This window comes from Trachurus trachurus (assembly GCF_905171665.1).
Source record: "Trachurus trachurus genome assembly, chromosome: 8".
Taxonomy (NCBI): Eukaryota; Metazoa; Chordata; class Actinopteri; order Carangiformes; family Carangidae; genus Trachurus; species Trachurus trachurus.
Window position 1 is genome coordinate 27,936,284 of NC_139905.1, and position 21,904 is coordinate 27,958,187.

The 21,904-nt window shown below is 40.8% G+C and overlaps 1 protein-coding gene across 1 annotated transcript in view; it reads left to right on the top strand.

Annotated features, from left to right (window-relative positions):
* LOC310989744 (syntaxin-binding protein 4) overlaps nt 1–21,904 on the top strand; it is a gene marked incomplete at both ends in the record, with an annotated part of 88,904 nt that overhangs the window by 22,444 nt on the left and 44,556 nt on the right. Inside the window, one exon of the mRNA XM_083976890.1 lies at nt 13,400–13,473. Coding sequence (XP_083833016.1) covers nt 13,400–13,473 — 74 coding nt within the window. The remainder of the gene's footprint in view (nt 1–13,399; nt 13,474–21,904) is intronic.

The following is a 21,904-nucleotide window of genomic DNA, read 5'->3' on the forward strand; positions in this document are numbered from 1 at the left end:
TATTATCCTTTTGCCATAAGCTTATCATCGCTTCATCAATTGGCACTCTTCACATGTGCTCGCCGCAGTGCATCATGACGGGGAATCTGGGGAGCCACTGTTAACAGCGACAATCAGGCATCCAAGCTTTTCCACAAAAACAGAGACATGTTCCAAAGGCTGAAAGTGCCTCTAGGGTTTGCCTTTGCCAGGTACGTTCTCAGCTGTTTCCTAGTCAGTTAGGCCGAATGGACTCACGGACGTTTCCTGTGCCTACATGTCAGGGATTAATGAGGCCACGCTGAGTTGATGTAGGCCGGTAGTCTGGGACGTTTTCACACGTATTACACTTTGTAGTAAATGTATTGTTTGTACCAAGTGAATAGTAGTTGTGCATGCACCTACACGTGCATCCAGAGGTGTTGTATTGTGAGTTCAAATGTTTTTGAGTAATGTTTTTGAGTGATGTTAGACTGAGGAGTTTGTTTCTGAATTCACAGTATCATATAACAATAAACTCAATTCAATACTTAACATGTCTGCAGGCTCAGGACGGGTGAGCAACACATGCAATATTTAATAGGAGGGACACATTACAGTGGCATAGACCTGCACTTTATCAGCTCTGTAAGGCTTTACTTGCTGCTGTGTTCATGTGTTTGTTGGCCTGTGATGGGATGGATGTGTGCTTACTGTACTTGGAAACACGTGAGGTTCCCTATGCAAACAAGTGATTCTTGGGGAAAAGGAAATACTTAATTTATTTATTTATTTTTTTACTTTATTTAAGTCACCATGTGTTTGTACATTTGCATGTACACATAAAAAAAGATCACATAATAACAACATGGACAACATAACAGTAACAACATCATACACATGGAAGAAAAAAAAAGAAATACTTTTAACTAAAAAGATAAAATAGTAAAACAAAAGCAAGTCCTTCAGATTGTCTGTCACCTCATCATATTACAGGTCAGAAGTCACCCTACAGACTAAGTAATATTCCAGCAAACCTATATTTATATCCTTTATTATAAATGGCTCCCTTCTATTTTGGGATGTCACTCCTTAAAGATCCATGTTGTCCTCTTTTCCCGTTTTCATCCATGAGAAGATATTTATAGTTTTAAGAACCAAAACCATTTTAGTGTATAGCCGCTTTGCTTCTTCTTCTTCATCCATCCATCCATCCATCCATCCATCCATCCATCCATCCATCCATCCATCCATCCATCCATCCGTCCATCCATCCATCCGTCCATCCATCCATCCGTCCATCCATCCATCCATCCGTCCATCCAAAATCACATAAGTCCTGAAGGCTGCCTGCTATTAAGCTTCAGTGTCTTAAAGGACAATTCCGGGCAAATTCAACTCAGGGCTGTATTTTCCTAACATTTTAGGTCTAAAAGAAGGAATCTGAAGATTTTCAGTTTAATTGCTCCTGTTTTGTGGTAGTTGTATCTGTTCCCGCATCGCCACGGCAGCGATGAATGGAGTGGATTGAAGTTCCTTAGATGATAAATTAGCAGAAAAAATCTGCTAATACAAACTATTTTTATTTTTCATATCTACCTTTTTTCTTATATTGACGTATTCATGCCTCAAAATAAAACAAATATCTATCTATGAACAACAGTAATACAGAATGCAGGGATGAAGCCTCACAAGTAGACTTTGCATTATTCTAAATATAGTAAATTTTTTTGTGTGTGGTTAGGAAGCAGCTCTAGGTCCTATATCAATACTGTGAGAGTATCAAAGCATCAGTCCACAGAGAAATGCACACAGCCTATATTAAAGAACAATTCCGGGCAAATTCAACTCTGGGCTGTATTTTCCTAACATTTTAGAAAGCAAGTCAAGAGTTGATATTCCTCTGTTTATGACACAAACGGTAGCTCTGACTGCACGTGAACACACCGAGCGCGTCAACTTGGGACTTGCGCGAGACTTTGAATTAGATCTAGTTTTACAAACATGTCGGCTTGCTTGAAGTAAATTAACTTCTCGGTGCATGTTTGAGTAGCCATCTGACGCGGTTTTGAGGGATGTAACAGCCTAAGTAGCGGAACTTCAATCCGCTCCCATTCATCGCTGCCGTGGTGATGTGGGGACAGACACAACTACCGCAAAACAGGAGCAATTAAACTGAAAATCTTCCATTCCCTCTTTTAGACCTAAAATGTTAGGAAAATACAGCCCTCAGTTGAATTTGCCTGGAATTGTCCTTTAATATAGGCTATGTGCATTTCTCTGTGGACTGATGCTTTGATACTCTCACAGTATTGATATAGGACCTTGAGCTGCTTTCTAACCACACACAATTTAGAATAATGCAAAGTCTACTTGTGAGGCTTCATCCCTGCATTCTGTATTACTGTTGTTCATAGATAGATATTTGTTTTTATTTTGAGGCATGAATACATAAATATAAGAAAAAAGGTAGATTTGAAAAATAAAAATAGTTTGTAGGCCTATTAGCAGATTTTTTCTGCTTTTTTATCATCTAAGATAACAACTTTACATCTAAGGCAACATAAAGAATGGCGAAAATGGACCTAAATGGGAAATACATTTTAAAATATATATCTTTAGCATAACAATATCTTCATTCATTTGTCAAAAATAATCAATATTGTATTGAATGGTCTACAAATCACAAGCTGCAGCCTGAATGGGCAGCAGTGAAACAGATGCTCACGGGCTTGAATGACAAATGACAATTCCATGTAATGGATGACAACTGAGGATTAAGTTCTGTTTCTAAATGGAGAGTGGGGCACTTATGCATTAATGTGTTTAAAGGCATCTAAGCCCCTCCTGCTGTTTCTATTCTCTTTGGCACAATAAGCAGTTGTAGTTGTAGCAGAGGAAATATTTCAACCCCAGACCTTTCCTGTTGTGTAGCCTGTTAGTGTTTGTTATGGACTATATTCATAAAGCTGTGTGGATGAGAAGGAGTCTCATAAAACATCAAGTTCAGTCTGTTATCTAGGACCGAAGTTGTTTTTTCTTGTTAAAATACGATTGATGTGACCAGTGTTGTTGGACACGTTACTTTTGACTACTCGTTACTTTCCCCAAAAAGTAACTGAGTTCGTAACTGAATTAGGCTACTACATTACTAAAGTAATTACCAAGAAAAGTAACTATTGCGTTCCTTTTTAAAATAAAATGCTCAAATATGTCAAATTACTTGGACTCGCCCCCCCACTTACCCTCTAACCATAACCCTTACCTCCCCTTTAAAACTAACCAATCTGTTGAGTTGGTTAGTTCCAGATAAACACATTTTTTCTGACTGGTTGATGGACTGAAATTTAACGGATGTAGTCTTTTGTTACGGGACCTCTTGAGTCAAATAATGGCGAGTAACGGCACATTTTATTGTCAGTAACGTAACGTTGTTATAATACGGAAGCGTATTGCATTCACGTTTTTCTGAGTAATTTATTTATTTTTGGTCTGTTTTTCAAGGTAATTATTTCTGTTTTTCTGAGTTATTTATTTATTTAGCCTATCTATTTTTTAAATAATCGTTTCTGTTTTTCTGACTAATTATTTTCTGTTTTTCGTGGTAATTTTTTTCCTCCTGTTTTTCGGGGTAATTTTTTTCTGACTTAGCTTCGAGATTTCAAAATCCCGTGAGAAGCTCCCACCTGCAAGTAAAGTAAGGACTGATTTCAAAATAAAGTTGCTATATCAGACTGTTCTGAGTGACATTCTCTGAGGAGGTATTCTGTAATAACAGGGAGTTTCCTTTCAATATAAATCTGAATTTACTTGGAACACAGTGAAAATAAGACTGTATTTTTTTGTGGAGCATATCCATGGATGTAGCGCAATAAAATAAATATAATAATAATACATTACTCAATTGAATGCAATAGCCTACGCTTCTATAACGGGGGAAACCGTAACTTTTTTTTTTTATTACTCGTTACTTTAGAAGCGCCGTTAGTAACGCCGTTATTCCCATCCCTGGATGTGAGTAAATAACCAGAAGCAACAATCTTGCAGGGAGGAAAGATTGTGCTGCGCGTGCAACTCCAGCTTGTGTTCGCAGCGACACACGCGCACTCCAGCAGCAGCAGCAGCAGGCAGGTGTCAGGTGAAGAGTCAGACCCGTCCTGGTCCCGGTCCCAGTCCCGCTCGGTTCCGGTCTTTCTGCTGCTCTCTGTTGCCTTTTTTGAATTTTTTTTTTTTCGGCGGCTGTGCTTATGTAAGAGATTAAACGTGTGGGTGAAGGTGGAGATGTCTGGGCGGACAGCAGCGCGCTTCAACTGGAATTAGAGGCGGACTGTAGCCGACTACACACAGACCATCATGTGGTCGAGAGCTGAGGACTGAAGGCTGGGGAAGCTCCGACTGACCGTCACCGTCCGGAGAACCGACCCGGGCTCCGTGTCAAGATGCCAACCTTCTCAGTCATGTATAAAGGAGCTGTCATCATTAGCAGGTAAAGAAAAAGAAAAAAACACACACACAACGGGGACCGGCGGGTGTTCGAGCCCCGGGGTCGACGCGGCTCTGTGCTACTTGTTTAGTGGAGTGTGTGTTGTTGTAGCGGTGGCCTGGACCGACGGGGACTAACGGAGCGCAGGTGGAATGGAGAGGTGACTGCACGCGGGGAGAACTGGGTTTGTAAAAATGGGCTCGCGCGCCAATCTGTGCCGGCGAAGCAAGCACTACACTAAAACACTATTGTGTTTACCGTGTGTGTGTAGCTACTGTATGTGTATGTGTGTGTGGGGGGAGACCTAGTCCATCAGCAGAACTGTGTCCATCTGTCGCCTGGCGCGCGAGGCGTCCACGTCCATTCTACGGACATGGACGTGAAGGCTGTGTGTGTTGACGGTCCGACAGAGAAGTTGTGATGATAATGAACGACTGTATAGGCGACTGTGAAAAAATCAAACGGAATCAATCCAGACCAGAAGTCAGTGAACAGAGTCATAGTAATAGTGGTGTAGGGTTAGGGTCAGCCTGGGATTCATCTGTCATTTAAGAGCAAAAACATCTCACTTTAAATCCTGTGCTCACTTAATTTATACACTTTTATGTCCTCTAAGCTTTTATTTTGACTGTACACTTCACTTCCTCTTCCTGTCTATCTACTCTACTACCCAGCTTACTGTTGTAACAAACAGAAAGACCATGTGGTTTAGTTTTTATTGTGGATTAGAATAAATAAATAAATAAATAAACCATAGTCATTTTAGAGATTTAAAGATGTGCTAAAAACCCCAAAACAGACAATTTTAGATTTTTTTTTGGCAGTAGGCCTATTCTTCTTACCATGTCAAAGTGAGATGGAACTCAGGTTTGTTTAGAAAAGCAAGAAACTTTATTCAAGTCAGTTCAGACGACATCGTTTATCCTATTCTACAATCTGCCAGACCATGTTCAGAATAAACACGCAGAATCGAACAGTAAACAGTAGTGGACTGCTCAGGTTGCACACAGAGGAACGCCCCGGAAGAGGTCACGGTTTCCCAGGTTTGGCTCCTCTTTGTGTTTACAACTCTGATGCCAAATTATCCTGATTAAAGGGAGTGGATATACAGGCTCATCCCCTCAGGCAGGACTAGAACCACCAGATGAGGGTCAGACCGTCTCTGGTTTAACTAAAGAAAAGATCCTGTCTTTCTCAGTAGAATGTGGCCCATAGCTTATAGCTGTATCCAATCAAACACTGAGTCTCATTAGCCTGTGAGATGTGAAGTGGTCTCAGCGACTCAGTGCATCAGGTGTCTACTGTTTAATGTAGGGCTGCAACTGATGATTATTGCAACTAATGATTATTTTCATTATCGATAAAACTGTCGAATGTTGAAAAATGTCAATCAGTGTTTCCCAAACCACAAGATGATGTCCTCAAATGTCTTGTTTTGTCCACAAACCAAAGAGATACTCAGTTTATTGTCATAAAGGAATCAGAAATATTCACATTTAAAGGAACATTGTGTAACTTCTCCTGTTATCTATTCACGAAAATCGATAATTTGGTTCAAAAGTATGTTTTTCATTAATCAGTAATCCCCCCCATCAACAAACTGAAGTGTTCCTTTCAGCTCTGAATTAGCCGTTCATATCATTCATATCTACATGGAGCGGGTAAGCTCGGTGCTGGCTGCCATGTCGTGTCTCCATGTTTTTACGTTCAGTGGCAGCGTGACGGTAGGAAACCACGGAAACTCAGCGGAGACACCGGAGCTGTCGGCTCAGGTCGAGGTGGCGTCTGTGAAAAGTCACCGCGGTAACGCAGTGAGGAGGAATGGAGCGTTACACTGATGCTGCATTCACGTGCAGTCAGGCAGACGGCCGTCGGTAACAAACCAGATGTCATTTTAGTCACAGAATTCCAGAGAAAGCCGGTAAAACGTGGGTTAGGTAAACAATACGACATCGCCATGACAAGATATTGTCTTACCGTTTTGCCTCGTGCTGACGGACCACTTGTTTACATAGAGGCTTGTTTATGCCGTTAGGTGCAGCGGCTGTCGTCCGTCTGCTGTCTGCCCAATTTCACGTGAATGCAGCAAGAAAAATACTATTGAGTTGCTTGTGATATACAACTGCAACGCTAGATGGGAGTAATTCCTACACAATGTACCTTTAGTCTAGAAACGAGCAGGAACTTTTTGAGTCTCGAACACCGTTTGTGTTCACCAATCACAGCGCTCTATCAGTTTAGAGAGTCGTTGGGTGGGCTTAACGCTATGACGACATACATTTTAATTGGCTTGTCAGGCTAACGTCATACTGCTTTTTGCTCTGATTAGTCGTAGCGCTACCCTATTGCGTGCAGAGGCAGTTTGAAAGACATCCTTCATCCCGCCCCCTAGATTGAGCCGAGGTCTACCGGTTGTTGCCAGACTAGACATTTTAATGATATAGTCAATGAAGTCAATTAAGAAGCTTTTTCTTTAAAAAACTAATCAAACTGATTATTCGATTATCAAAATAGTTGATGATTAATCCAATAATCAATTATTGTTCTTTTAATCCATTAATTGTTGCAGCTCTAGTTTAATGTACAGAAGTGTACACAAGGAGATTAAGGCTTCTATATCAGCGTGTGTGTGTGTTAGAGAGAGTTGCCTTGTTTACAATTAAGTGGTGATTCACACGGTCAGGGGAACTATGAAGATTTAACATGTCAGGGCGCAGAAAAATAATTCAGTTCACTCTGTCTTTTTCACAAGGACAGTGTTTTCATTTGAATTTCAGTGCGTCCTCAATTAGCCTCATTGTTTCAGTGACAGGAGGGGACTGTCAGCTCTTTGTGCTAAACCCTCTGGACATGAAATATTGATAACCCCTCTTCTCATTTGGGCTCCAACCAAACAGGGACCTGTGACTGTCACTGACGCAAGACATTGTTCCAGATTCCCAAAATACCTGGCTGCAACAGCCTCTTCCATTTACTAAAAAGTGCGTATAAGCTGGTAATAATGACTTCTTACCTGTATGCACTGCTTCCTCATGCTAATCTTCAGGGCAATATAGTATCTTTTGAAGTGCACAGGCTGAGCACATGGATGTTCTTTAATTGCTACTTGAGCCAGTGCTAGATGGATTAGGAAAATGGAGCGAAACCAGAGAGGTCGTTGCTAGTGCAGTGCTCTTATATAAGACTACTATAATTTCAGCCAACCTCATCTACTGGAGATTACTGTACAGACTGTGAACTCTCACCAAGATGAGCTCTAGTTATTTGTATTTCATCTCGTCTCATTTAAAGGACCCATGTTGTACAAAGTGAGGAGTCCAGTTGTTTTTGATAATAACAGAATATATTGACATAAATAAGATGAAAAGAGGATAAACATACAGAATGCACTAATGAGGCTTCACAGGTAGTTTTGTACAAGTACAGTGTATGAAAACTCACTGACCACTTTATTAGGTGCACCTAATTGCTAATGCTAATCTGACAGGCCAATCATCCTTGTAGGGGAAGCTGGTGTTATTTGTAGCTTTTGGTTCGTTGCATGGCGTGTGGTCACATGTGGGGATGTACGACACGTGGTGCTGGTGGTACGGCAGCAGGTGGCTGTAATATCAGCTGTTCTTCACCTGGCATTTTTGAACGAATGAACTGAAAGGGGGAGGGGGAAGTCCTACTTTGCTGAAGACTCATTGACCTCTTGGCACAGGGTTCGAACCCCACCTGGGGCAGTCCGTACCGAAACACAACGCAGAGGGCCAGATTAACATCAGCTGCTACACTTACAATCATGGTAGCAACTCAGTGCATTTAGGAACGTAAACATATTGGAGACAACCTGCCGATACTGCTGATTTTGATGCACAACCGTCTCTAGGTTTTACGGAGGATGGCCCACAAAAGAGAGCATATCCAGTGATCTTTGCGAAAATGCAATGTTGATCCCAGAGGAGAACCATGGCTAGACTGGTTGGAGGTGATAGAAAGGCAACAGCAGCCATGTTTCTATCCAAAGTGATTCGAATCAGTGGGAAATGAGCATTAAAAAGAAATTCGAAATTCGTTTCCATTAAAAGTACAGACTTTGGTTAAAACTACAAACTCGTGCAGGTTTTCTAAGTCGCATTAGTTTTAGTAGGTTGGCATGGCAACCAGCCTGTAAACGCTTTCCTGCCTTCCCGACCCGGAGTGTGGATGTCACCATGGAGAGAGGACCTCAAGCTTTAGTGACATGGGGGCAAGTGGATAGCAGTGATGTTTTCTCCTTTATTGATGTTCTAAAAAGTTACTACGGTATGTCATATTTCGTAACCGCAAACACCGGAAGCAGTTGGGGTGAAAGTGCGCTACGTCACACTTAATTCTAACAGAACTGTTTCCATCGCCTTCCAATCAACCAAAACCCGGCTCTAGCAAGCGTATTTTAGTTTGTGCGAATCAGGGGATTTTAGTTTGAATTACGGCATTTCCATCATAATTTTCAGACGCGTTACTTCTAGATGCTAAACATGCTGATGGAAACATGGCTAGTAACTAAGTAACCACTCGTCCAAGGTCTGCAGAAGAACATCCCTTTATGATGGTGTGTGCTTATCTTCTGATGGCTACTCCCTGCTGGATAACATGCCCCCCCCCCCCCCCCCCGTCACACAGCTCAAGTCTTCTCAAACTAGTTCCTTGAACGTGACAATGTGACACTGTGTGTCATCTATGCCCCGAAGAACTTAGAGTGCTACTGTATATACATGACATTTCCAGTCCAATCACACACACACCGATGATACATCATGGGCAATTCAGTATCTAGCCCAAAGACACTTTAACATATGAACTTGAACCACAGCTGTTGTGCTAATGCTAACTCTGTCTCTTAACTGACAAGGTTTCAGGCTGATTAAGCTCCGCCTCCAGTCTGTGCGAGTTGACAGGATTGGTTCCTTAGATTTGTAACATGAAACTCTGTCTGTTTGAATCTATTTTTATGAGGCTGTCATTAGTGAGTATAACACACTATCAGTACCACCAAGTAGTAGTAAGTATCTCAACTAAGCCTAATATTTAGATCAAGGTTAAGGTCAAGGTAATCTATATTATCCCTGTAGGGCAACTTGTTGTACAGCCAGCAGCAAACAGTCTTAAAGAAACAATATATTAACACACAACATATGAATACAAAAGGCACCACAACACAACAATGAGAAACATTTGTCGAGCAGAAACTGATGGATTTTTACATCTATTAGTCCTGTAGCTGCGGCCTGACGGAAGCAGCTTATACGGTGGCTGTGGTCTGTTATCACTGCCTTGGCCTTCTTTAAAAGCCTCAGCTTATGAACTTGGGAAAATCTACGTCATGGTTGTGCCTGTGCAACCGTTGTCTGCGTTGTGTTGTTTTTTGGAAGAAGGGCTGACACTCTTTCAGCTTTAGTACTTGACTTTTATTGCCTGCATAACGATATGGAAACCGACTGGTCAGCTCACGGTCAAGCACAGCACTTGTTCGGCACAGCATGGGCTCAATCCGCGCATACTGGCCTTGTTTGTGTACATCAACAATTAAAAATAAATGTATAAACTAGGGCTGTCAAACGATTAATTTTTAAAATCTTGATTAATCGCATTTTTTCGATAGTTAACTCGCGATTAATCTCTATATTAAAAATAGAAAGCAATTCTTATCAAAGTGTCTTGGTTAGAAAATCATATAAACACAAAGATAAAATGTCTTTTATTTCTTCTTTCAAATACAAAAGTGCTATAAAGACCCACTTAACATGTCTATTTCAAAAATACAGCTCATAAAATGCCACAACAATGTGGTCTTAAAACTGGAGAGGTAATAGACAACTTCACAGTGTTTTGCATACACTAATTCTGTCCATAACCAATTCTGTTAACAGAAATATAGTGCTTATTCTGAGAGAAGCAATATTTGGGGGAAGCTGTACCACACTGAGAAATATGAAGAGTTGCATGTACAAAATGTACAGCACATTGCAATAAAACAACAAGTAAGAGTAGATCGCTGTCTCTTATGCTACTATAAAAACTGGTCTGCTCACGGTCAAGCACAGCACTCGTTCGGCACAGCTTCATGGGAGAAAGTTAGCAAGTTTTGCTTAGCCTTCGAGCTAAGATCGCTAACAATAAACATTAAAGCAGAAGTAAGTGATATATTTGTGTTAATATAAGTCTTAAATAGTTATATCTTCCGACAGCAATCACTTACATAGAGTGTTTGGACCGAAACACGGGTCTGTCAGTCACTCTGCTCTGCTCTGAGCCGAGGAGAAAACATTTATCGTATCCTACAGTTTTTATCCAATGAGGAGAGAGAACGGCATGCAGGGCTGTGTGTGCAGCCAAGGGATGCGCGTGAATGTGGTGACGTAGGGACGAGGACTGTTGTGGTGCGTTCAAGGCAGCCCGTAACTCGTGTTTTTCCGACCTGTGAAGTTGTACCAGTTCTATCTGGTACGAGTTCACGGGTCAGAAGTTACGAGTGGCCGTTATAGTGACTTTCACCGGTAAAACAGGTCGGAAAAACACGAGTGGGTTGCCTGGAACACTACAAAGTCGTAAGTTGTGACTTGAAGCTGTAATTTACGGTTTCAAAAGCCTGCCTGGAACGCAGCATTAGCCAAAACGACCGGATCGCTTACTTCTGCTTTAAACACATTTTTTTTTTTTAACACTTAGTTATGCATTGCTGTCGCCAGCTTCCTGATCATAATATACTGCTAACTGTATTACATTATTGTTTACACAGTTTCAGTATAACGCTGTGCTTTGTGTAATGGGCTCAATCCTCATGTACTGGCGCTGTGTTTACGTCACAGCCCATATTATGTGCTAAGGAGAGCCTGCCAACCAGTGAGCGTCCGTGATAGGCCTACATGAATAAAGCTAAATGTGATTGTCTGTCACTGTGGAAGTGGAATCAACAGAACCAAACCGTTACACCTGCAACACAACTTTAACTACACTTGTAGTCTATTTTTGTTCTATGTAGTCCATAGCAGCTAACACGTAAATGATTTGTAAAAGATTTGATAAAACAAAACAGCAATAGAATATTAAAGAACAAAGCTTGTGATAAACATACAAGGCAAGGTGGGCTTCAAAGGTCAGCTTCTCATCAATGATAGTGCTGATGTACTTCTGTACACACTCTACTGTCTACTCTACTTAATTCCTGAAGCACTATGTGATCCTTCTTTCAAAGGGCGCACTTTGAGGCTGTCAGATGTGGATTTTTGCTTCTGCAGCCTTAATATTTACTTTTTTTTTTTTTTACTTTAATTCATTTTTTTTTTTTGAAAAAGTGTAAGAAGAGTTGTTTTTTTGCCTCTGCATCCTGATATTTACATTAGCCTACATGCAGAGGGAAGCATTTTTCAGCATCATCTGAAGGACACAGCTACATTCTGTCTATTCCACAGACAGCATCCGTTTTTATGTGAAACATCTTTGTATAGCATTGAGGTCACATCACATCACAAAACAACCATGAAAATATTTCACACAAATTTTTCATCACTACGTGGTAGATAAAACTAAGATAAAGGAATCATCCAACATTTTAGCAGCGATGCTCCAGATTTGATTCGAAGAGATCTGATCGGATCTATTTTAGATATGGAGGCTGGTGTTGCCTCTGCTGCTGACACTGTTTGAAATATGGATGGTTGGTTGTGGTGGATGGTGGATTGTGATGGGGTGGCAGCAGCTGCATACACAGACAGCACTGACATTCCTTTTCAACACAGCTACAAACTGAATTTATTTCCTCAGTGCTGAGTCACCCCTGTGTTAAAAATGTATCTTGAAGTCACATGTTGTGAATCTCTCTCCTCCAGTCTTGCTTCAGGAGTGTTTACAACATTTCCAACTCCCCGGAAGTGATGGCGGGTGTGTAAACAGAACAGTACACTGCAAAAACTCAAAATCTTTCCAAGAATATTTGTCTTATTTCTTGTCAAAATGTCTAATTTTTAGTCAAAACTAAACCTAAAAATTCACTTGTTTTTTTTTTTAGATAATTTTCACTTGTTGCAAACAAATTTTCACTTGAAATGAGTAGAAAAAAATCTGCCAGTGAAAGCAGGTTTTTTGTGCTTGTAATAAGGATTGCTTCACGATCAGATTTTTCTACTTATTTCAAGTGAAAATATCCTTGAAAGAAGTCAAAAGTGTCTAAAAACAAGCTACTTTTTTATGTGATAAGTCTTATTTTAAGTATAATGAGATTTGTTTTGACTAGAAATTACATTTTGAATAGAAATAAGACAAATATTCTTGGTAAGATATTTGAGTTTTTGCAGTGTAGTCCCACCAGAGAGATTTACTGTATTTGTCCAGGGATTATAGCAGCTATTTCACCATTTACTCCTCATGGGCACAACAAAAACTGTCAAGAGGATTGTATCTTGTCACTTAGTATGTTGTGTTGTCTGGGTTTTGGACCGGCCGTTGCCAGATGCACATATATAAATGAATAAGGACTAAATATATTCAAAGCTAAAATGCTGCACATCTGCCACCCCCAGACTTTCTGTCAGCTGTTTACACAAAAAGGGGAAACAACTGCTTCAGCATTGTCCTGTACTGTCATGACATGACACAGTGATGAATGTGGAACATAACCTGTCAAGGTTAAAAGATGAGTTCTGGACACATGTGTTCATGTATACACGTTTGCCTGTGTTCTGTAGCTGAAATATTGAAATGCTCTGTTATATTAAGTCAGTGCCATCAATCCCCGACCCTATACTGCTGCAGGACAAACTGAGGCTCAGTATTCATCATCAAGTCAAACTGCAGTGAATGGAACAGTGTGAAGCTTTATGACCAAAGGGCCTTGTCTGAAAAAAAAAATGAAAGGCTTGTATAGTCAAGTTTATGTTGCACTCATTTTTTGTCTGTTTTGTCTCTTTCTCTCGCTCTTTCTATCTCTAACAGGACACTAATGGGTCCATATGGAGTAGACCGAGCTGTTCATTCCATGGAGTTTACTGACTGCGAGAATGGCCTGGGTAAGTCTCAGTTTTCTCTTTGAACAGCAGAATAAAGGGTGAACATTTGTTCCTGAAAGCACCATGCCATCTCCATCCCTTTCACTATAACCAAAGATACTCCAAGATACCCCATGAGAGGCTGCTCCAATGATATGAAATGGTTACACCTCCTGTCTCCTAAATGGACGTGGTCACCCGTCCCCCCACCTCATGTTGTGAACGTGTGGGGATTTATAAAAGTTGTAGTGAGATGAAAGTGAGCTATTTATATTTTCTTATGATAACATTTTCGCATGACGAAAATTTTAATTCTTTGACGTTGCCTAGGAGAGCTGTGCCAAATCTCACGAGAGTGTGTAGTTGAGATAGAGACAGGTCTTGAACAAAGTCATGATCCTATAAAATGATGTTTTTATTCTGAAGGGCAGAGTCAGGGTAAGTGAGGTTTTATTTTTCTTGAGTAAAGTATCTACAGATTACAGGTTACTTTCCCATCATCAGCTATTAATGTGTCATGAAAGTAAAGTCCTGTCCATATCTTGACTTCCACATACCATAGTGGACAAATGGATCGTTGTTGTTGGTACTGTAACTCCTAATTCCTTCTACTACCACTTGTTGGGGACGAGGGGTGTGGCGCTTTGGCTTATCCCTCACAGGTAAACATCCACTGTCATTCAGCAAAACATTTCACTTACTCAAATTACTCAGTTATACTAACAACACTGTATAGGCACACTCCATCATCATCCACTATCAGGGAATGGAGTGTGATTTGGAATAGCTGAAATAATGTAAGTCCTACTTTAAAGGGATTGTCTCTACAGAGTAGGTATCCTTGCTAAGTATCTGTGTTTTTGCCTGAGAGGGGAAGTAGGTCATGTGGCGAAAGCCCTAACCCACTTAACTCAGCGAGGTTAAGAATGCAGGAGCTGCTGTTGTTTTTATCCTTACTTCACTCCCACACCATCGCTCTGGTGGAGCCCATGCCTACACAAGGACAAATGGCTCATATGCATAAATGCAAATTCAGTCTAAACTAAAATATTCTACTGTAGTGGATGTGCTGTGTCTTTTCTAATCCCACAAATCTGCTCCAAAGCTTTGTGAACGTATTCAGAATCATGTTTGAGATGACTGATCTACATGAGATGCATCATTTCACAAATATTTTTTTCCTTTGATTCAATGGGGTTTTATTTTTGTACCAGATGTATTTTTATCTGGACTGGCCCCAGGCCAGTGCTGCATCCATGACTGCTTAAGTGAATGAGTGAGTGAGTGACAGAGTTGCATTAAGGATGGAATTATACCAATGGTTGGCCGAATGTCAGACTTTTCCCGTTGGCCATTGTTCTTTCACATAATCAGGGGGCATTGACAGTGGATCAACAACAATTTAATTCTGTTCATTTAATCTCAAACCTCAGAAGGTAACAGGTGTTTATGTGCAGCTGATTGGTCATACTCATATTTTAATATGTAACGTAGCTTTGTTGATGTTTGCTGTGTTAAATTCACTGTATTACAGGTTAAAACTAACTCAACATTTCCTCTAACATTTTCAAATTAAAAGCCTTTTACTGTAGCTTTTCAGTTGACAACATCCCTTTATTTCTTCACGTGTTTTTCTTAAAGGGATAGTTCAACATTTTGGCAAATTGGCCCATTGCCATAATCCCTATAGTCATAGAGCCGCGAGCTGTTCAGAACTACGCTACGGAGGCTAATGGGATTTCTTGGTTTCCCTCATCAAACTCATCAAATACACAATCCAACAACTCCAAAACGCTCTGGTGGACAAGTTGTGACCTGTACATTCACCACGCTATGAGATAATAATGAAACGTTACGAGACAGAGTTGTTTTCTAGGCAAATACAGAGACTACTTGCCGGAAAACTGCCCCCGACAGGAACGTGCATCAGCAGTTTTGCATGAATTTACCTTGAAAACAACTCTGTCCCGTAACGTTATTATCTCATAGCGTGGTGAATGTGCAGGTCACAACTTGTCCACCAGAGCGTTTTGGAGTTGTTGGATTGTGTATTTGATGAGTTTGATGAGAGAAACCAAGAAATCCCACTAGCCTCCGTAGCGTAGCTCTGAGCAGCTCGCAGCTCTGCTCCGCCATTCTAAAAATAGCTTGCACCGACAATTAAAGGTACCTACTGCTATGACTATAGGGATTATGGCAATGGGCCAATTTGCCAAAATGTTGAACTATCCCTTTAACTGTCCTTCAGATGAACAGTGAGGAGTGATTTCACTAGCTGCGTTTCCATTACAGATTTTCGCAAAATAAAAGCGATATTTCTGTAATTTCGAAAAAGTATTGCTGTTTGCAGGTATTTCCATTGAAAAGTGTTTGGCGAATGAGCCGTAATCTAGTCTTGTGATATCCCATAATTCTCGCCCCGCGAGACTTCACTTTGAGGAAGCTGGACGTAAGCGTCTTAAGTTTCCATGGTGACGGTACAGCGAGCTGCTGCTGTTATTGTTTTTAACAAAGAAAGCGCTTGATTGCTGAAAGGCAAAGCCCGTGTGGCGCTGGCAGCGGCCACAAAGAAGAGACACCAGCGTTGATGAGGTACAACAATATACGGTGGTCGTGTCCACAGCCGGGTTGGTTTATGTGACATGGAGGGGACCTTTCGGTGCAGGAGGGAGTGGAGCGTGGATGTGATGCACGGAAAAGGGGAATGATAGGAAAAGTTTTTCTAATTTATTGAGAAACAATGTCCAGGTCAGCAATGCATTCCAAAAAACATGTGGTTCATTCGTCCCCTCCAGTCACATAAACCAACACAGCTGTGGACACACACAACTCTGGTGACGCTGGTGAAAAAAAGTGTTCCCACTACACTTGTGCGATACACGTTTATATCGATACGTCTGAAAAACCACCTCATGAGAGTGATATTTGAGAGTTTTTTCGAAATGTATGTTTCCATTACCAGTTTTTTATTTCGATATTTAGGTTTTGTGCATTTCTAGGGGTAATGGAAACGCACTTCTGTCTCTGCCCAGTGTGTTTTAAGCTAAGTTGTTAGTATTTCTCCATAGAATTTTTTTGCCCTGTTCTTATCCAGTCCAGTGAGTCCAGTACTCACCACCTTATTCACTAACGCAATTCTAATTATACAGAATGAGGCTCTGGGAGGATTTGGATGCACTCTTTCATTAGTGATATTAATGAGCACATGAAATTTCAGCGAAGGCATCAATAATCTACCCATGGCTGCATCCCATACATAAAACAATCTTTTTTGGCCTGGTGAGGGATACCATTTTGTAAAATGGTAGGGGAAGCACTGTCAGATGTTCCTCTACCTGGCATGTTCTGGCATGGGAGGCAAAGTGGCACTTCCTATGGTACTGTAATAGGACTTAATCCCAGCATAGATCACTAGAATTTAACCTTTCGTTTTGTCCCCAGCACAAGGACAAGGACAAGGACAAAGGACATGATCAACCCCCCAGCCATACACAAGGCTTAGACCTATTCTTGTTGTTTGATCCCTTTGTAATAGCATAAGAGATACACACTTCCAGGAATTGACCTACAATGAAATTAGCATTTTACATTGCTCTGCATTAAGAAGCCCACATCACATCTTTCTTTAGGGATTTAAGTGTTGACCCTGACGTTGTCAAGTGTTGACAGTTTGATCCCCAGCTCTTCTTGTGCACCACAGTTTATCTTTATGTTTTTTAGCTTCCTTGCAGGGTTGTGGAGGAGTGTCCTAAACTATCAACATCCTCTTTATAAGTAAATTAGCTCAATTTAAATCTTATTAGACCCACATGCTGTAGATGTAGAGCATATTTGTATACAGAATTATTTTACAGATGTGCAGCATATTGTTAATGGACCCAATATTTAAACACTTGCAAGCTGTGAACAGGTGCTGTGGTTCAGTGTAAAAGCAGCTGGAGTGGATGTGCACAGACTTTAGTGAATATGATACTATAGTCTCTCTCATAAACTATGTCTTGATAGTGATACGACACAAACACTGTATCAGTTTCCACTGTGTGTAGGTTTACAACTAGGGATGTCACGATTATACATTTTCTTGGTACGATTATTGTCAGAGAAATAATCAAGGTATTACGATAATCACAATTATTATGCATTAATTCATTTCACAACACTATGAATGTGTAAAATGATCAAATATAGTCAAAATATAATGACATGAATCATTGTTTACACAAAATATTTCCAGTATCTATTAATATAGGACCAATTATAAATCCCCCAGGGGAAGTGTTTGAAATATTCAGGTCATAAATTGTCATCTATACCAAGTGTTTAAAGGTACATTGTGTAGGAATTACTCCCATCTAGCGTTACGGTTGTATATCACAAGGAACTCAATCGTATTTTTCATGCTGCATTCACGTGAAATTGGGCAGACGGCAGACGGACGACAGCCGCTGCAGGTAACGGCATAAACAAGCCTCTATGTAAACAAGTGGTCCGTCAGCACGAGGCAAAACAATACACGTGACAATATGTTGTCATGGCGATGTCGTATTGTTTACCTGACCCACGTTTTACCGGCTTTCTCTCGACTTCTGTGACTAAAATGACATCTGGTTTGTTAGCTTCCGTGGTTTCCTACCGTCACGCTGCCACTGAACGTAAAAACATGGCGACACCACATGGCAGCCAGCACCGAGCTTACCCGCTCCATGTAGATATGAATGATATGAACGGCTAATTCAGAGCTGAAAGGAACACTTCAGTTTGTTGATGGAGGTGATTACTGATTAATGAAAAACATAGTTTTGAACAAAATAATCTTTTTTCGTGAATAGATAACAGGAGAAGTTACACAATGCCCCTTTAAGTTTATTTTAATCTTTTTTTTGTTTTGCTTTTTTAATTACAAATGACACGCTAACATCAAAATTCCTACCAATTCAATATTATGTTAAGTAAATGGACCAGTATCTGTGAATTTATCTGCCAATATGGTTCCAACATTATCTTTTTTGGAAAGTAACGGTATTTAGGAATCTTTACGATTAATTAATTGTGGCGTTTAATACCACGATTAATTGTGAAAACAAGTAATCGCGACATCACTACTTACAACCCACATCTGCATCACAGCTACATGGACACCTGACGTGTGACGACGAAGACGTCACAAAAAAACAACAGCGAGGTGTAACACATGTGAGGAGAGAGCTGGAGGACAGGTGGAACGTGTGTGTGTATGTACTGAGACGCAAATCAGCTTATTGTCGACCAACTTGAGCACGTTCAAGTTGCACACACTGTTCTGATACATAAAGCCTTCGCAGTAAGACCCCCGCCGGCTGCTGCAGTATCTGGGGAAGTGTACGCTGTGAACACTGTAAGGGTGCACGCTGTTGGATCTTCAAGTCCCCTCCCCCTCATTGTGAGCAAAAACATATTCTTTACGTCTATATAATGCTGAGATTCAGTCTAGGTGTAAAGGATGCAGTCTTTAGTGACTGCCTCTTGTTCTCAGGAAAGCTATTTGAATCTCAATGAGACTGCCTGATTAAAGATGATCAAATACATTTCTCTACAGTCTTCACTATGAGCAAAAAAAAAAAACTAATTCTAATTGATCATGTTTTCTATCATCTGGGGTATTGAACCATTTTTAGAGAGAGATTGCTCTTTGAATTCCTCCATCTTTACAAGGTCTGCTGGAACATTTAATCCTTGGGTAACGAATGTGGTCTTGACACATGGAAATGATTTGTACAACAAAATGTTGAGCTGAATAAGAGGCAGAGAGAGGCTTGTCTTTTATATTAGCTGCTGCCGCTTGTGCCTGTGCATTAGACTGATGTTTTTTCTTATCTGATGATGGGCACAGGGAGGAGAGCGCTTTGAGGCTGAACAAAAGAACAAGAGTCTGTTTTCCTCTGAGAAGAGTCAGAGGGAAGGGATGAGAGGAGGAACTTTATAACCTCCATCTTCCAACAGGCAATAATTAACATGCACCCCTTCGCTCCAGACCCAATTAGTGTTACCATTTTGTCTCTGCGGTTACAGGCCGTCAGCAGCCCTAAGCTAAAGAAGCCTGATCTAATAGTTAAATAAGGCCGACTGTACTGTAGCAGTCACACTTAAGTGATTTCACTGTATAGTGCAGCAAAGGAGCGAATGTGAAGGACTGTGAAGATGTAGAGGCTCTTTAGAGGGTTGAGTGTGTGCAGTGTGAGGAGGAATATTTCAGAATGCTCTGAAACAGTTTGTCTGTTGCTGAATCTGCTCATTTTTACACTACTTGAAGTTCATCAGCAGAATGTTGCAGGAGCCACAGCAGCTGCAGGATAGTGTACTGCAGACCTGACAGTCCGTTGACTAACGGAGTGTATTTCCGCAGCTATTCAACAGTTAAAGGGATAGTTCAACATTTTGGCAAATTGGCCCATTGCCATAATCCCTATAGTCATATAGCAGTAGGTTCATTACCTTTAATTGTCGGTGCAAGCTATTTTTAGAACGGTGGAGCAGAGCCGCGAGCTGCTCAGAGCTATGCTATGGAGGCGAATGGGATTTTCTTGGTTTCCTTCATCAAACTCATCAAATACACAATCCAACATAACTCCAAAACACTCTGGTGGACAAGTTGTGACCTGCACATTCACCACGCTGTGAGATAATAATGGAACGTTATGAGACACAGTTGTTTTCGAGGTAAATTCATGCAAATCCGCTGATGCGTGTTCCCTTCAGGGGCAGTTTTTCAGCAAGCAGTCTGTATTTGCCTCGAAAATAACTTTCCGTTAGCTTACACCGACAAATAAAGGTAACAAACCTACTACTATCACTATAGTGATTATGGCAATGGGCCGATTTGCCAAAATGTTGAACTATCCCTTTAAACATACAGTATATCAATATTTAAGTAGCTGTAAAGTAAATGTGCGCTTATAAAGCTTGAACCACACATCTATCATGAATATGTTATTTATAATTTGAATTTTCCCTCTTCATATTAGAGTTGTTATAGACTGGTCTGTAGTGTTGGTCTGAATAGCAGACCAGACTGGTGTTACTTCACAAGAATAGAATCAGACTCGTGTTAAGTCAGAAACATTTGATGCGTCTTTCGGAGGCAGAATGTTATTGGTTTGTATTGATTATTGTGCACACAGCTCACAGGCTTTGCCAACTTTTGAGGAGATGTACATCATCAGCAGAGCTTTGACCAGCGACTACTTCAAACTAAATGAAGATAAAACTAAAATTGTTGTGGTTGGCGATCTACTCTGATGTGAACTTGGAGATCTGACCCCATTAAACACACACACAGTTAACATGTCATTGGCATTAATGTGAATTTTTTCTGAGATTTTTTCCTTTACACATAAAAAACATCAACTATTCATAATTATGCTGATTTCTTTTCTGCATTAAAGCAGATATCAGTGGAATGTTTTTGTTAATATAAGTCCTAAATAGTCCTATTTTCCGTCAGCAATCACTTACATTAAGTATTTCAGCCTAAACACGAGTCTCTCCGTCACTCTGCTCTGCTGTAACCCGAGGAGAAAATTTTCCTTGTGGGATACAAGTGTTATCCAATGAGGAGAGAGAACGGCATGAAGGGCTGTGTGTGCAGCCAAGGGATGCGCGTGAATGTGGTGACGTAGCACGAGGACCAATTGATGCCTGACAAGGGCGGGGGCTGCTAACTCATGGTGCGTTCAAAGAAACTCGTACTTTGTGTTTTTCCTTCCTGTGAAGTCATACCAGTTCGATCTGGTACGAGTTCACGGGTCGGAAGTTACGAGTGGCCGTTATAGGGAACTTTCACAGACAACAGGATGGTAAAAACACGAGCTACGGGTTACCTGGAACGCTACCAAGTCGTAGTTGTGACTTGAAGCTGTAACTTACGGTTTCAAAAGCCTGCCTTGAACGCAGCATTAGCCGAAACGGCCGTGAAGCTGATATCTGCTTTAATGCCTTTATTTCAAACAGATATGGTAACTTATTGCAGTGATTTACTGCTCCCCCAAAAGCAGTCAACTAAAATAGCCCAGTTTATTAAAAACTGTACTACTGGGTTTTAAACTAAATCAGGAGGGGAGCTGATGCTACACAGACACACACACACATGAATACCAAACACTATCTAAATGACACTAAGCTCTTGGCCTGTCACCAGCCACTATAGATGTTATGACCCTAATTTTCTATCCAGCAGTTAATCATGAAACGTCATCTCTGTCATTTCCAACATGGCCTCACATCAGTGCTGGTACAGTATGAACCCAGTCCTCGGTAGTCATACATAGAATTGGTGTTACCATCTGGTCACTGCTATAAACCCAACTGATGGTGGCTGTACCCAGCATGCTTCACTCTATACTCTGTATCACCAGTCTTTGGCTGTGTTCGAAACCGCATACTTCTCCTACTACTCGTACTACTCATACTAACGATT